The sequence below is a fragment of the Capra hircus genome, chromosome 1 (assembly GCF_001704415.2).
Source record: "Capra hircus breed San Clemente chromosome 1, ASM170441v1, whole genome shotgun sequence".
Classification (NCBI taxonomy): domain Eukaryota; kingdom Metazoa; phylum Chordata; class Mammalia; order Artiodactyla; family Bovidae; genus Capra; species Capra hircus.
Genome location: NC_030808.1, coordinates 71,413,921 through 71,429,022, shown reverse-complemented (window position 1 = coordinate 71,429,022; position 15,102 = coordinate 71,413,921). Strand labels below are relative to the sequence as shown.

The 15,102-nt window shown below is 34.7% G+C and overlaps 1 protein-coding gene across 7 annotated transcripts in view; it reads left to right on the top strand.

Moving 5' to 3' along the window:
* Positions 1-15,102, top strand: part of DLG1 (discs large MAGUK scaffold protein 1) — a 266,358-nt gene that overhangs the window by 84,717 nt on the left and 166,539 nt on the right. For all 7 annotated transcript variants that reach the window (XM_013963634.2, XM_013963625.2, XM_013963629.2 and 4 more), the window contains exon 5: positions 12,285-12,449. In XM_013963634.2, the coding sequence (XP_013819088.1) occupies positions 12,285-12,449 (165 nt within the window). The remainder of the gene's footprint in view (positions 1-12,284; positions 12,450-15,102) is intronic.

The following is a 15,102-nucleotide window of genomic DNA, read 5'->3' as shown; positions in this document are numbered from 1 at the left end:
GCTTTGTTGCAAGACTTTGACACTGAATGGATATCTTTAGTGTACTGTTCTGTTCTGGTGTGGGTTTTTTTTTTTTGACCACACCATGCAGCTTGTGGGACCTTAGTTCCCTGAACCTAGGCCCTCAGCACTGAGAGCACGAAGCCCTTACCATTGGACTGATAGGGAATTCCCTGAAACCACCCCCCCTTTTTTTTTTATTGACTGCGTGGTTTCTCTGAAGGGTGAAAGATACTCTTCAGTAAAACTCCAGGACTTCAGTTAATTCTTCAGTCTTTCTGGATGCTGTGTTAAATTCCTTCCTTAAAGTGAATATTTATATTAAATAATTATTTCATGTATTGGTAGTTTCTAGTAGTAGTTTTCTGGTAGCACTAGGCCCATAATAAGTCTACATGTAGAAATAGTTGCTTTTCCTTCATATCCATTTAGAACTATACATGGTGATGTGTCGGAGAAGGCAGTGGCACCCCACTCCAGTACTCTTGCCTGGGAAATCCCATGGGTGGAGGAGCCTGGTAGGCTGCAGTCCATGGGTTCCCTAAAGGTCAGATACAATTGAGCGACTTCACTTTCACTTTTCACTTTCATGCATTGGAGAAGGAAATGGCAACCCACTCCAGTGTTCTTGCCTGGAGAATCCCAGGGACAGGGGAGCCTGGTGGGCTGCCGTCTACGGGGTCGCACAGAGTCGGACAGGACTGAAGCACCTTAGCAGCAGCAGCAGCATGGTGAGGTATTGGGCTTGCCAGGTGGCGCTAGTGTGAAGAACATGCCTGCCAGTGCGGGAAACATTAGAGACATGGGTTAGATACCTGGATCCAGCATATCCCCTGGAGGATCTTCCAGTATTCTTGCCTGGAGAATTCCATGGATAGAGGAGCCTGGCGGGCTACAGTCCATAGGGTCACCAAGAGTCAGACACGACTGAAGGGACAGAGCACGCATGCAGGTGATGCATGTGGTGATGTATTAATGTCTAGGCTTTCAATCTCTTTATTTGAAAATTTATTACCTTTGAATGGAGTTTTTCTTATATTCCTTTAAGAATGTATTGTTTTTTAAAAATATATATATATGTAATTTTCTTTTTCACAATTGTTACAAATGGGAAACTTGACAAGTTTTGAAAGGATATGCTAAATTTAAGACAAGCACCACTTGTTTGATTATTTAACATTGAAATAGTGGAATTGTTTCAGGAAGTTACAACAGTATATATGTCTTTTATAATTTAAAAAAGAAAATCAGTCATTAATTGACTGACTCATTCATTCATGCATTCTCCCATTATTCATTCAGTGATTATTTATTGAGTATCTGTGCTGTGGAAATATAGCAGTGAACAAAGGAAATGCTGCTCTAATTAGAAATTCTGTCAGCAAGAATGTTGGTATAAAAACTCAGTAAGAATAACTGTAGTGTGCATAATTAATAATTGCGTTTTAAGCTCTCTATTAGTTTGCTAAGGCTGTTGTTACAAAATAAACACTGAATGGCTTAAACAACAAAGTTTTATTTTCTCTCCTGGAAGCTGAAATCCATGATGCTGGCAGAATTGACATTTTTCTCTTACATCTCTTTTCTCTGTAGTTTGCAGATGGCTGTCCTCTTGCTGCCTTTTATCATCCGGTTTCTTTTGTGCACAGGCGCCCCCTGGTGTTTCTCTCAGTGTGTTCACATTTCTTCTTTTAAGAACACCAGTCGTATTGGATTATTATACCCTACTGGCTTCATTTTAACAGAATCATTTCTTAAAAAGCCCTGTCTTGAAATACAATCCTATTCTAAGGTACTGGGACCCTAGGGCTTCAACAGATGAATTTTGGATCGTACAATTCAACCCCAAACAAGGACCTTACTATGGAAAAATTAGAATTCAAAGTTCCACAAACATGTGAGGGAAGTTTTGAATGTAAAGCATTTATGATATATCACATCCTGGAAAACATTTTATTATGAAGTTTACTGAGCATTCATAAACCTTGTTTGAACATATTCTATCAGTAGTGATTGCCCAAAGAATAAGTAAGGGTGCTCTGATTTTTAAATATTTATTTTAAAAATTACTTGAATTTTTCAGATTAAGAAAGTCAGTGCAGCCTCTGCTTCTCAATTTGGCCACCCTATTCCTATTTGCTTCTACCAAAGAAGAAATTTCTTGATCTTATATTTGGGAATGGAAGGTAGGAAAGAAGATATAGAATATTTTGGTATTCTGAGTTTTAATTTCAAAACAGTATTATCTACATACATATATGCATGTATATGTGTATTTGGCTGTCTATGTTTGGGGGAACCTAACATAATCTATATTGTAAGGATTTCAAGTTTTTAAACAAGGAAAAAGTACTGATATTTGGAATACAACCTATTCATCAATTGGAAATTATCTATAAAATTGTGCAGCAATAGAAGTTGTAGTTCCTGATTCATCCTGCAGAGATAGAATATAATAACTTTTGTTCAACAGTATATTTTGAGGAGTGAAGCAAATTGGCTGTTTTCCTGGACTGTCCAAGAGTGTTTGTTCTGATAGTATAGCTATGGGCATTTTTGTTTAAAGGAAAAACAAATTTACTTTAAACTATCTTTGGCATTTGCTAGAATTAAAAATACATATAAAGGAAATCTTCCCCTGAATTTCATAGTCATTAACACTACTGGGAGCTCCTGGCAGAATTTTTTAAAGGTATCCTCAGTTGGTTTTAGAGGGAAAAAAGCCATGCAAGTTTGACATATTTCACAAATTTTTGTCTTTCTTTTTAATTGAAGTATAGTTGATTTATAATATTAGTTTTGGACGTACAACATATATCAGTCTTTTCATAGATTATACTCAATTTAAAGTTATAAAATATTGGTTATATTCCCCGTACTGTACCATATGTCCTTATAGCTTACTTATTTTACACTTAGTAATTTGTACCTCACATTTAAAGTGAATAATGATTCTTGTAAATTCCATTATGTTCTTTACGTTATTCTCATAAAGGTAGGTATCTGCTATACAGACTGCCTTGATCATTTCTCTTAGCTAACAATCACTTAACCCTCAGTGTACCTGGAAAATTATTCCTCATTCTTTGTAGGCCTTTTATTTTTTTGTTACTATTTTTATTTTTGAATACTTTGTCATTTTATAATAGTTTAAGAAGAATAATAAAACACTTAATTAGAAATTTTAATTAGAATCTAAACATAATGAATACGATTTTTAAAATTAGCTTACTATAATTGACATACAATAAATGTACATATTAAAAGAGTATAATTATACAGGTTTTGACATGTGTACACACCTTTGAAACCATCACTGTAATTGAGGTAGTGAACATATCCATCACTCCTGTAAGTTTCCTTCTTTCAATCCCTTCCTCTTGTCCTTCTCCCAGACTACTACTTATTTAATTTTTAGATTATAGATTAGTTTGACTTCTCTAGAGTTTTATATAAATGAAATAATAAAATATATTCTATTTTATAACCTAGCTTCTTCCAGATTATTTTGTGTTTCACCAACATTGTCCCCTATATCAGTAATTCCTTCTGTTTTTTTTTTTTTTTGGGGGCTGAGAACTATTCTATTATATGTATATAGCACATTTTGTTTTGAAGATATTTATATCCAAAATATAAATTTCTTTAGAGAAATGTCTGTTTAAATCCTTTGCCCATTTGAAAATTGTGTTGTCTTTTTATTGTTGAGTTGAAAGCCTTCCTTGTATATTTTGGATACTTACCTTATGCACTATTTGTAGATAGCCTTATCAAATACATGATTTGCAAATATTTTCTCCTGTGAGTTATTTTTTCACCTTTCTAATAGTGATCTTTGATGATCAAAAAAGTTTTTTCATTTATATGAAGTCAGATTTATCTGTTGTTCCCCCCACCCCCTTTTTGGTGGCTTGTGTTTTAAATGTCATACCTTAGAAACCACTGGCTAATACAAGGTTGCCTTTTCAGACTGTTCATGGGGTTTTCATGGCAAGAATACTGGAGTGGTTTGCCATTCCTTCTAGAAAGATTATGCTCAAACTCCTTCAAGGTAGACTTCAGCAGTATGTGAACCGAGAACTTCCAGATGTACAAGCTGGATTTTGAAAAGGCACAGAGGAACCAGAAATTAAAGTGTCAGCATTCACTGGGTCATAGAGAAAGCCAGGGAATTCCAGAAAAACATCTACATCATTGACTACACTAAAGCCTTTGACTGTGTGGATCACAACTGAGGAAAAATTCTTAAAAGAGATGGAAATACCAGACTACCTGACCTGTCTCCTGAGCAACTTGTATGCAGGTCAAGAAGCAACAGTTAGAACCTTAAATGGAACAACTGACTGGTTCAAAAATGGGAAAGGAGTATGACAAGGCTGTGTATTATCACCCTGTTTATTTTAATCTCTGTGCAGAGGGCATCATGTGAAATACCAGGCTGGATAAATCACAAGCTGGAATCAAGATTGCTGGGAGAAACATGAACAGCCTCAGACATGTAGATGATACCGCTCTAATGGCAGAGAGTGAAGAGAAACTAAAGGGCCTCTTGATGAGGGTGAAAGAGGAGAGTAAAAAAGCTGGCTTAAAACTTAGCATTCGAAAAACTAAGATCATGGCATCTGGTCCCATCACCTCATGGCAAATAGATGGGGAAACAGTGGAAGCAGTGACAGATTGTGTTTTCTTGGGCTCCAGAATCACTGCAGATGATAACTGCAGCCATGAAATAAAAGACACTTGCTCCTTGGAAGGAAAGCTATGACAAACCTAGACAGTGTATTAAAAAGGAGAGACATCATTTTGCTGACAAAGGTCCGTATAGTTAAAGCTATGGTTTTTCCAGTAGTTATGTATAGATGTAAGATCTGGACCATGAAGAAGGCAAAGTGCCAAAGAATTAATATTTTTGAAGACTCTTGAGAGTCCCTTGGACTGCACGATCAAACCAGTCCATCCTAAAGGAGATCAAGCCTGAATAGTCATTGGAAGGACTGATGCTGAAGCTCCAATACTTTGTCCACCTGATGCAAAGAGCTGACTGATTGGAAAAGACCGTTATTCTGGGAAAGATTGAGGGCAGCAGGAGAAGAGCATGACAGAGGATGAGATGGTTGGATGGCATCGCTGACTCAATGGACAGGAGTTTGAGCACACTCCAGGAGTGGATGAAGGACAGGGATGCCTGCTGTGCTGCAGTCCATGGGGTCACAAAGAGTCAGACTTAGGTACTGAACAATACAAGGTTGCAAAGATTTGTACTTACATTTTCTTAAGACTTTTATGGTTTTAGTTTTTACATTTAGGTCTTAATCCATTTTGAACTAGCCTTTTATATATCATGTGAGAAAGAGGTCTAACAACTTTTTTTTTGCATCCAGATGTTGAAAAGGTATCCCTTTCTCATTAAATTTTCTTAGCGCTCATGCTGAAAATCAGTTGACCATAAATCATAGGATACATTTCTGGACTACAAATTCTATTACACTGCTCTGTGTCTATCCTAGTGCCAGTATCACAATCTTGATTCATACAGTTTTGAAGGAAGTTTTGAAATTTCAAAGTGTTAGTCCTCTACTTTGTTCTTCTGTTTCAAGACTGTTTTGACTATTCTGGGTCTTTTGCAGCCCTTCCTGAATATTAGGCTCAGCTTGTTAATTTTGAAGAAAGCCAGATGGGATTTTGATTGGGATTGCATTGAGTGATATATGAAAAACTCTTAATTGCTTTTGGAGGATGATAGGGAGACAATTTTTTATCTATTTTGAAAACTGGTAGATAAAAGAACATGTTGTTCATGTGTGAACCATACCAACAGGTAACCAAACAGTGAAGACAACTCTTACATATCTGTGTGTGTATGTATCTTTTAATAAATGAAAAAAGATAATAGATTGTCATCATTTTGCAACCCTCATGGAGTGAACTGATTTAGGCATTGAGTATCAAGAGCTCCTAACATTGCAAAAAGATATAACCAGACAATATGTGTTACTTGATAGAAGAACACAGTTACCATCTATAGTCTAGCCAAAAGGATTAAACATGAGACTGATCAAGCTATTGCATTCTGCTGCCAGTTTGCAGGAAGTACAGAAGCCAGGGATATACTTCCCCTGGTGGCTTAGTGGTAAAGAATCTACCTACCAATGCAGGAGACATGGGTTTGATCCCTGGGTTAGGAAGACCCCCTGGGGAAGGAATGACAACCCATTCCAGTATTCTTGTCTGGGAAATTCCATGCACGGAGGAGCCTGCTGCCCTGCAGTCCATTGAGTTGCAAAAAAGTCTGACACAACTTAGCTACTAAACAACAAAAGCCAGGGGACCACACTGAATTGTTCCATGAATATGAAGTGATTATACTGGGAAGCCTACAGGTTAAATACCTTGAGTTGCTGAGTAATTATATGGAATATAAAGAGATCAAGGGGCAACTTATGTATTAGAAGATACATAAAATTTGGTGGGGTGAGTCTGAAAGATATAAAACAAGAAATGGTTCATTTTGAAAAGGAAAGAAAGAAATCACTAAAAAATTTATGTCTTTTGAAAAGTGAAAAGACAAAATTTTTAGTGATTTCTTTCCTTTTCAGAATTTCAGTGATTTCGTTTTAAATCTTGTCAGACCCCTCCAAATTATTAATACATATGGACATTTATGGATATGCTTTGCAAATACGTAACTGCATATACATACAATGTTTATACATACGTACACGTAGATAAACTATTGTTTTACTGAATTATTAATACATATGGACATTTATGGATATGCCTTGCAAACACATAACTGCATATACATACAATGTTTATACATACATACACATAGATAAACTATCGTTTAACTTTAAAATGTTCAAAATGTGTTTGTTAGCTTTGAAACATGCTTTCCTCATTCAGTAGTTGTGTCTTTATCTTTTCCCCTTAGAAGAGGTAGCTTTTTACCTAATTTAACTTCCACATTACATTTCCCTTTCATATTATTGCTAACATAATTTAAAAACATATTAATGATAAGGAGCTTATTTCCAATTTTTCTTTATTTCAAACTAATCTATAGTGAATATCCTTCTGCATGTATTTCTCCCTAAACTAAGTTGTGGAGTATCCTTCCTTATAGTGTATCTATTGTTAAGGTATAGAAATGTTTAAATTTTCCTTTCACTCATTTGAGCATATAAACTGTTTTTTTTTTTAATTTATATTTTTACTTTATTTTACTTTACAATACTGTATAGGTTTTGCCATACATTGACATGAATCCACCACGGGTGTATATGCGTTTCCAAACATGAACCCCCCTCCCACCTCCCTCCCCATAACATCTCTCTGGGTCATCACCATGTACCAGCCCCAAGCATGCTGTATCCTGCGTCGGACATAGACTGGCGATTCGATTCTTACATGATAGTATACATGTTACAATGCCATTCTCCCAAATCATCCCACCCATTCCCTCTCCCTCTGAGTCCAAAAGTCCGTTATACACATCTGTGTCTTTTTTGCTGTCTTGCATACAGGGTCGTCATTGCCATCTTTCTAAATTCCATATATATGTGTTAGTATACCGTATTGGTGTTTTTCTTTCTGGCTTACTTCACTCTGTATAATCGGCTCCAGTTTCATCCATCTCATCAGAACTGATTCAAATGAATTCTTTTTAACGGCTGAGTAATACTCCATTGTGTATATGTACCACAGCTTTCTTATCCATTCATCTGCTGACGGACATCTAGGTTGTTTCCATGTCCTGGCTATTATAAACAGTGCTGTGATGAACATTGGGGTACATGTGTCTCTTTCAATTCTGGTTTCCTCAGTGTGTATGCCCAGCAGTGGGATTGCTGGGTCATAAGGTAGTTCTATTTGCAATTTTTTAAGGAATCTCCACACTGTTCTCCAAAGTGGCTGTACTAGTTTGCATTCCCACCAACAGTGTAGGAGGGTTCCCTTTTCTCCACACCCTCTCCAGCATTTATTGCTTGCAGACTTTTGGATCGCAGACATTCTGACTGGTGTGAAGTGGTACCTCATTGTGGTTTTGATTTGCATTTCTCTAATAATGAGTGATGTTGAGCATCTTTTCATGTGTTTGTTAGCCATCCGTATGTCTTCTTTGGAGAAATGTCTATTTAGTTCTTTGGCCCATTTTTTGATTGGGTCGTTTATTTTTCTGGAATTGAGCTGCATAAGTTGCTTGTATATTTTTGAGATTAGTTGTTTGTCAGTTCATTTGAGCATATAAACTGTTAAGTTTTGTAAGTATGTCTGCGTTAACTTTAATCTTACTCAGGATAAAGATGGTAAATTCTTTTCAGGAGTTTTGAAAATAATTGACGTCTACATGTAAAAATAGATTTCTTATATCCTGTTAAATAAACTGGCTGATGTTGATTTCTTTTGTTGATGGTGGTTGTTTTCTGTGTAATTGTACCTTTTCACAGAAGGATATAGTTTAAAAAGTGATGCTGGAAGTTGTGTAGCAACTTCCAGTGGTGAAATTCATAATTAAGTTTTTAAAAATATATTTTACAGTATATATGTTTGTCAGTATACCACAAATATTTATATTCCTCACTAGTGCTATTTCTTCTAAGAGTAATTCCTGCAAGTATAATTGCTAGAGAAGTAGAAATATTTTCAGGACTTTTAAAACATTTTACCAGATTGTCCACCAGGAAAAGACCTCTACCCGGAAGCCCATTTCTCTGAATCTTGGCATTGTAATTTTTACTTCCTAAAAAAGATGAGCATGTTTTCCTTTAAGTTTACAGACCCAATTGTATGTCTTTTGGGAGTATCCCTTTATTATGTTTGTTGACTTATATTCTTGCCCCAGTGATTTATAAGAGCCAGCCTATAGGGCTAATAATAATCCTGTTTGTTGTTTTAAACATTTGTTTTCTTTTGTGCCTTGTTTGTGATTTCTTTATATGTGTGTTTAATTTGGGGATGGGTAGCTAAGTTTCTCCTGATTTTGTGTATGTGTTTACAGATTCCCAGCCTGGGATGAAAAACATGCACTTTTGTTTTCTACCCATTCCTATAATTATGATTTCTTTTACTGCTGTGTATGGTATGAAGTAGATTTGGTTTTCTTAAAATTACGTTAATCTTTTAAAAATAGAATGTGTGCATGTACACATGAGAGAGAGAGAAAGAGGCAAAGATTTTTTTATAATTAAAAGTATGGTTATCTAATAAATAATTTTGTTAGAATTTGAAAAGGCTGAGTTTTTTCTTTTTTCTTTTTTTTTGTACAAGTTAATTGGATAAGAAGACCAGACTAAATTAGCTGACTTTGGCTTTGTATGTTGACTTCACTTAAATATATCTTTAGTGATACAGTGTTCAGCTAACGTTGGGTAAAAAAAAATGGACAAATCAATGTTCAGGTTTCTTTTTCACCTAGCTTTGAAGTCTTATTTGTACTTATTTTTTATTATGGTAAAAATACATATAAGATGAAATTTACCACCTTAACCATTTTTGAGTTTGCAGTTCAATGGTATTAAATGCGTCTACATTGTTGAACAACCATAACCACTTTCCATTCCCATAACTTTTAATCTAGTAAAACTGAAATTCTGTGCCTGTTGAACAGTAACTCAGAATTTTCTCCTCCTGCCAGCCCATGACAACCACCATTCTACTTTCTGTCTTTATGATTTTGACCACTCTAAGTACCTCATGTAAGTGGGGTCATAAAGTATTTGTCTTTTTGTGACTGGCTTATTTCACTAGCATAATGTCTACAAGGTTCATCCATGTTGTAACATATTACAGAATTTCCTTCATTAGGGCTGAATAATATTCCATTGTGTATACTACTACTACTACTAAGTCGCTTCAGTCGTGTCCGACTCTGTGCGACCCCATAGACAGCAGCCCATCAGGCTCCCCAGTCCCTGGGATTCTCCAGGCAAGAACACTGGGGTCGGTTGCCATTTCCCTCTCCAATGCATGAAAGTGAAAAGTGAAAGTGAAGTTGCTCAGTCGTGTCTGAGTCTTCGCGACCCCATGGACTGCAGCCCACCAGGCTCCTCTGTCCATTGTGTATATATACCTCATTTTGCTTATCCATCCATCCATTGGTAGATCCTTGGGTTTCTTCCATGTTTTAATTACTGTGAGTAATGCTACTATGAACACTGGTGTAGAACTCTCTCTTCAAGACTGTGTTTTCAGTTCTTTTGGTTATATGCTCAGAATTGGAATTCTTGGGTCATATGGTAATCATATTTTCAATTTTTTTAGGAACCACCATACTCTTTTCTATGGTGGCTATACCGTTTTACATTTCTACCAGTAGTGCAAAGCATTCTGATTTCTCTACATCCTTACCAATGTTTGTTTTCTGGGTTTTTTTTTAACCAGTCTTTTTTAAAAAATAATTCTTTCACTGAACTATAGTTGATTTACAATGTTGTGTTAATTACTGCTATACAGCAAAGTGATTCAGTTACAAATATACATCCTTTCTTATATATATAGATACATATATTCTTTTCATTCTTTTCCATTATGGTTTGTCATAGAATATTAAATGTATTTCATATATTTCTCTGTGCTATACAGTAGTACCTTGGCTGTTTTTTAGTAGTAGCCATTCCAATAATTGTCAGGTGGTACCTCATAGTTTTGATTTGCATTTCTCTAATGATAGTAATGTTGAGCATCTTTTCATGTGCTTACTGGCTCTTTGTATATCTTTTTTGGAGTTCTTTGCCCATTTTTTAATTTAGTTGTTTGTTTTTGTTGAATTTTAGAAGTTTTCTGTATATTCTGGACATTAATCCCTTATCAGATATATGATTTGTAAATATTTTCTCCCATTTCTTTTTACTCTCTGGATAGAGTCATTTGATGCACAAAAGTTTGTCAATTTTATGAAATAAAATTCATCTGTTTTTCTCTTTTGTTACTTCTGCCTTTGGTGTCATAGCCAAATGCAATATCTTAAGGTTTTTTCCTCTAACAGTTTTGTTCTTTTAAGTCTTACATTTATGCCCTCAATCCACCTTTAGTTAATTTTTGTGTATAGTATTTCGTAAGGGTCCAACTTCATCCTTTTATGTGTCAGTATGTGATTTTTTGCAGCACCATTTGTTGAAAAGAATGTCTTTTCCTACTGGATGGTCTTGGCACCCCTGTGAAAAATAATTTGTGTGTGTGAGGGTCTTTTTCTGAATTCTGCTTCATTCCATTGGTCCATATGTCTGTCTTCATGCAATAACAAACTGTTTTGATTACTGTGACTTTGTAGTAAGTTTTGAAATGAGAAAGAGTGAGCCTTTCAGCTTTGGTCTTTTTTTTCATGGTTATTTTGGCTATTTGAATCCCTTTAGATCCAAATGAATTTTAGGATGGGTTTTTAAATTTCTAAAAAAAATGTCATTGGGGTTTTGATAGGAATTGGATTAAATTTGCAGTATTGCTCTAAGTACTATTGACATCTTACCAATATTAAATCTTCAACCTATGAATACAGGATGTGTTTCCAATTATTTATGTTGTCTTTAATTTTGCTTATCAATATTTTGTAGTTTTCATGGCCCAAGTCTTTGATCTTGTTGGTTGAGTCCATTCCTGTTTTTTTTAATGCTATTGTAAATAGAATTGTCTTCGTAGTTTTCAGATTGTATGTATATACAACTACAACCGATTGTTAATAGAAATGCAGCTGATTTTTGTGTGTCGACTTTTGTAGGATACAAAGCAGTGTCCCATTGCTTTGCTGTATTCAGTAGTTCTGACAGCTTTTTTGCTGAGTCTTTATTCATAGAAGGCAGAGATAATACTGCTTCTTCCTTTCCAATTTGATGCCTTTTATTTCTTCTTCTTGCCTTATTGTTCTGGCTACATCTTCCAGTACCATGTTGAACAGAGGTGGTAAAACTGATCCAAATTAAACACAATATACATTCAAGTTTTCCCCTGATGTTGCAAGCCTTCAGCAGACTCAAGATTTGCAAAATTATGTTAGACGGATTATGCCTGTACAGCCGTTACTTAGGTGGGAGCGACAGATTTCTGGTGTTTCTTACTCTGCCATCTTCCCAGATTGTCAATTATTTTTAATAATCAGATAACTTTATTAAAATATTGGCATGACTTTAAAATGGAGAACCATGTCTCTCAGACTTACTATTAAATCATAAAATACACTTTTCATGTAGCTAAATATTATTATTTGGGTAGTTATGAAAATCATGATTTGAATCGAATTCATGTTACTTTTCAGAGCTTTCTCATATTTAATAATATTTTGTGTTTTACAGAAATACCGGTATCAGGATGAAGATACACCCCCTCAAGAACACATTTCTCCACAAATCACTAATGAGGTGATAGGTCCGGAATTGGTTCATGTCTCAGAGAAGAACCTGTCAGAAATTGAAAATGTCCATGGATTTGTTTCTCACTCTCATATTTCACCAGTAAAGGTAAGATAATAACTTAATTTTGTTGCTATGAATTATTTGTTACTTTTGTTATTAATGCTTAGAAATGTTCTTTAATGTATGATTTTCCGACCTTAGTTGTTTCTGGTTTTTATAGCTGTAAGAAATTTCATGTTATTTATTAGCATTCTAAAGATATTTTAAAACTGTATTTTATAAAGAAATTTTATTCATTGATACGATCTTGAAGCCTAAGAATTCTCATGAAGGAAATAGGTATTATATTTCAAATACCCACAATGAAATATTTTTAAACTTGTAAAAAAATAAGTTAGTAGGTTTAGAAAAAGAGCTTAACAGTATCTTAGAGTCCAACATGTGGCTTTACCTGACACCATCCCCTTGTTTCTCCCCTCAGAAGTAACCACAGTCCTGGTTTCACGTGTTCAGATTTCTAATCAGTATATTGTTTCTTTGGCCTGTTTTTGTTTTATATAATTGGAATTATACTATGTGTAATTTCAACTTGCATTTTTTGCTCAACATTATATTCTCAAAATTCATTATTTTCATTGCCCTAGAGTTTTCTTTTTTATGAATATACTATAATTTACCTTACTTTTGATGGCTGTTATTTTCAGATTATTACTAGTGTTAAAAATATGGTTAAAATTGTAGGTTATATATAACATCTTTACGGATAACACCAGATTTATTTTTCCAACTGGTTGTATAATTTATATTTTCAACAGCAGTATGTAACAGTTTTAATTGATCTATAGTCTCAGTTTTGTTTTGTTTTGTTTTGTTTTTCAAAAAATATCCAGCTGTTTTGGATTTGAGGTAGCATCTTACTGTGACTTTAGTTTTTATTGCACTGATAATACTGATCATTTAGATTTCCTATTCTGTGACATACTTTCTCAAGAATTTTTTTCATTTTTGTATTGGATATTTCTTTTTACTGATTTGTACAAGTTCACTATGTATTCTGGATTCTAATCCTTTGTTAGTTGTATGTATTTTATATAAGAATCATTTCCTACTAGTAAACCTTAAAGTGGATTTTATAATTCTCTTTGAGGGATGAATTCATATTACTGGTTTAAAAGTTTAATGATTATATAGTATCACTAAGATTTTTAATTAATCGTTTTTCTAGGTATTTGTCCATATCATATTTACTTTGAAATATTTTCAACATCCTATTTTTTTAAAATGTCTACAGCATATTTAGGTGTAGCCCCTTTTTCATTCCTAGTATTGATTTATGCCTTTTTCCCCCCTTGATTATTCTTGCCAAAGAAGGGTCACTTTCAGAGAACCATGTCTTTTACTAGAAAACAGACTGATGGTTGCCAAGGGAAGGGGGTTGGAGGAGGGATGGATTGGAAGGTTGGGACTAGGAGATGAAAGCTTTTATATGTAGAATGGATAAACAAAAAGGTCCTACTGTATAGCACAGAGAACTATATTCAGTATCCTAGGGTAAACCATAATGGAAAGAGTATCAAAAATGTATATATGAAAAAAATGTATATATTTATAACTGAATCACTTTGTTGTACAGCAGTAATTAATACAACATTGTAGATCAACTGTATACCTAAATAAGTAAATAAGAACATGTCTTTTAAAAGAAATCTTCTCCTGTGCTCCTCTCCCATGTGCTGCCACACCCGCCCCATTTCATATACACATATACATATATATATACACACACGCACATGCTTATGTACATATATAAATGTGTGGATAGCCTCCATATCAGTCAAAGATTGTGTTTGGCAGAGGCAGTCTGATCTTCCCCTGGAAGGATAAATGAAAGTAAAGTACACAGGGGGAAAAAAATCAGTTGGCTATTAGTGACAGAGACAGTTTTCCTTCTATTTTTTTTCCCTTTCTCCTCTTACCAGTATTGTTTTATTTTTTCCTACTTTTCATGAGTTTATTCTGTTTGATATATTTTTTCCCCCTAGCTTCTCAGTTTGGTTGCTTATTACGTTATCAGCTTTTTATAATGCTATTTGAATTTGTAAATTTTCCTTTAAATAGCACTTTGTCTGTAACCTACAGGTTTAATATGCAGTGTTTATCATCATTCAAGCTTTTTATTTCCATTGTGATTTTTCTTTGCCCCATGAGTTGTTTAAAAGTATTTTAATTGCATTGCATACATGCTCAGTCATGTCTGACTCTTTGCAACCTTACGGACTGTAGTCAGCCAGTCTCCTCTGTCCATGGAATTTTCCAGGCAAGAATACTGGAGTAGGTTGCCATTTCCTACTCCAGGGAATCTTCCCAACCCAGGGATTGAACCCATCTCCTGTGTCTCTTTCACTGGCAGGTGGATTCCTTACCACTGCACCATCTGGGAAGTCCCTTCATGTGTTCCTTTCAATTTTATTTTTTCATCTCTTTTCCTTCGTACTAGCTTGGAAGTTGTTCTGTTTCTTTTCCTTTAATGGTCATTCTAGAAATTGATTTAGAAGCTTTAATATACATGTTTCACTTACAGAAATTTAAACAATAAATTCACTCTCATTTTGAACAACAAAAGAACCTTAGAAGACAAATTTGAAGCACTCCTTCCTGCTTTCTATGCTGTTCTTATCAGCCTATGCCTATTTTCTCTTGGCTGAATTAATAAAACCTATCTCTTCAGTTGAAAATCCCTCCCAGGTATGTATGATTC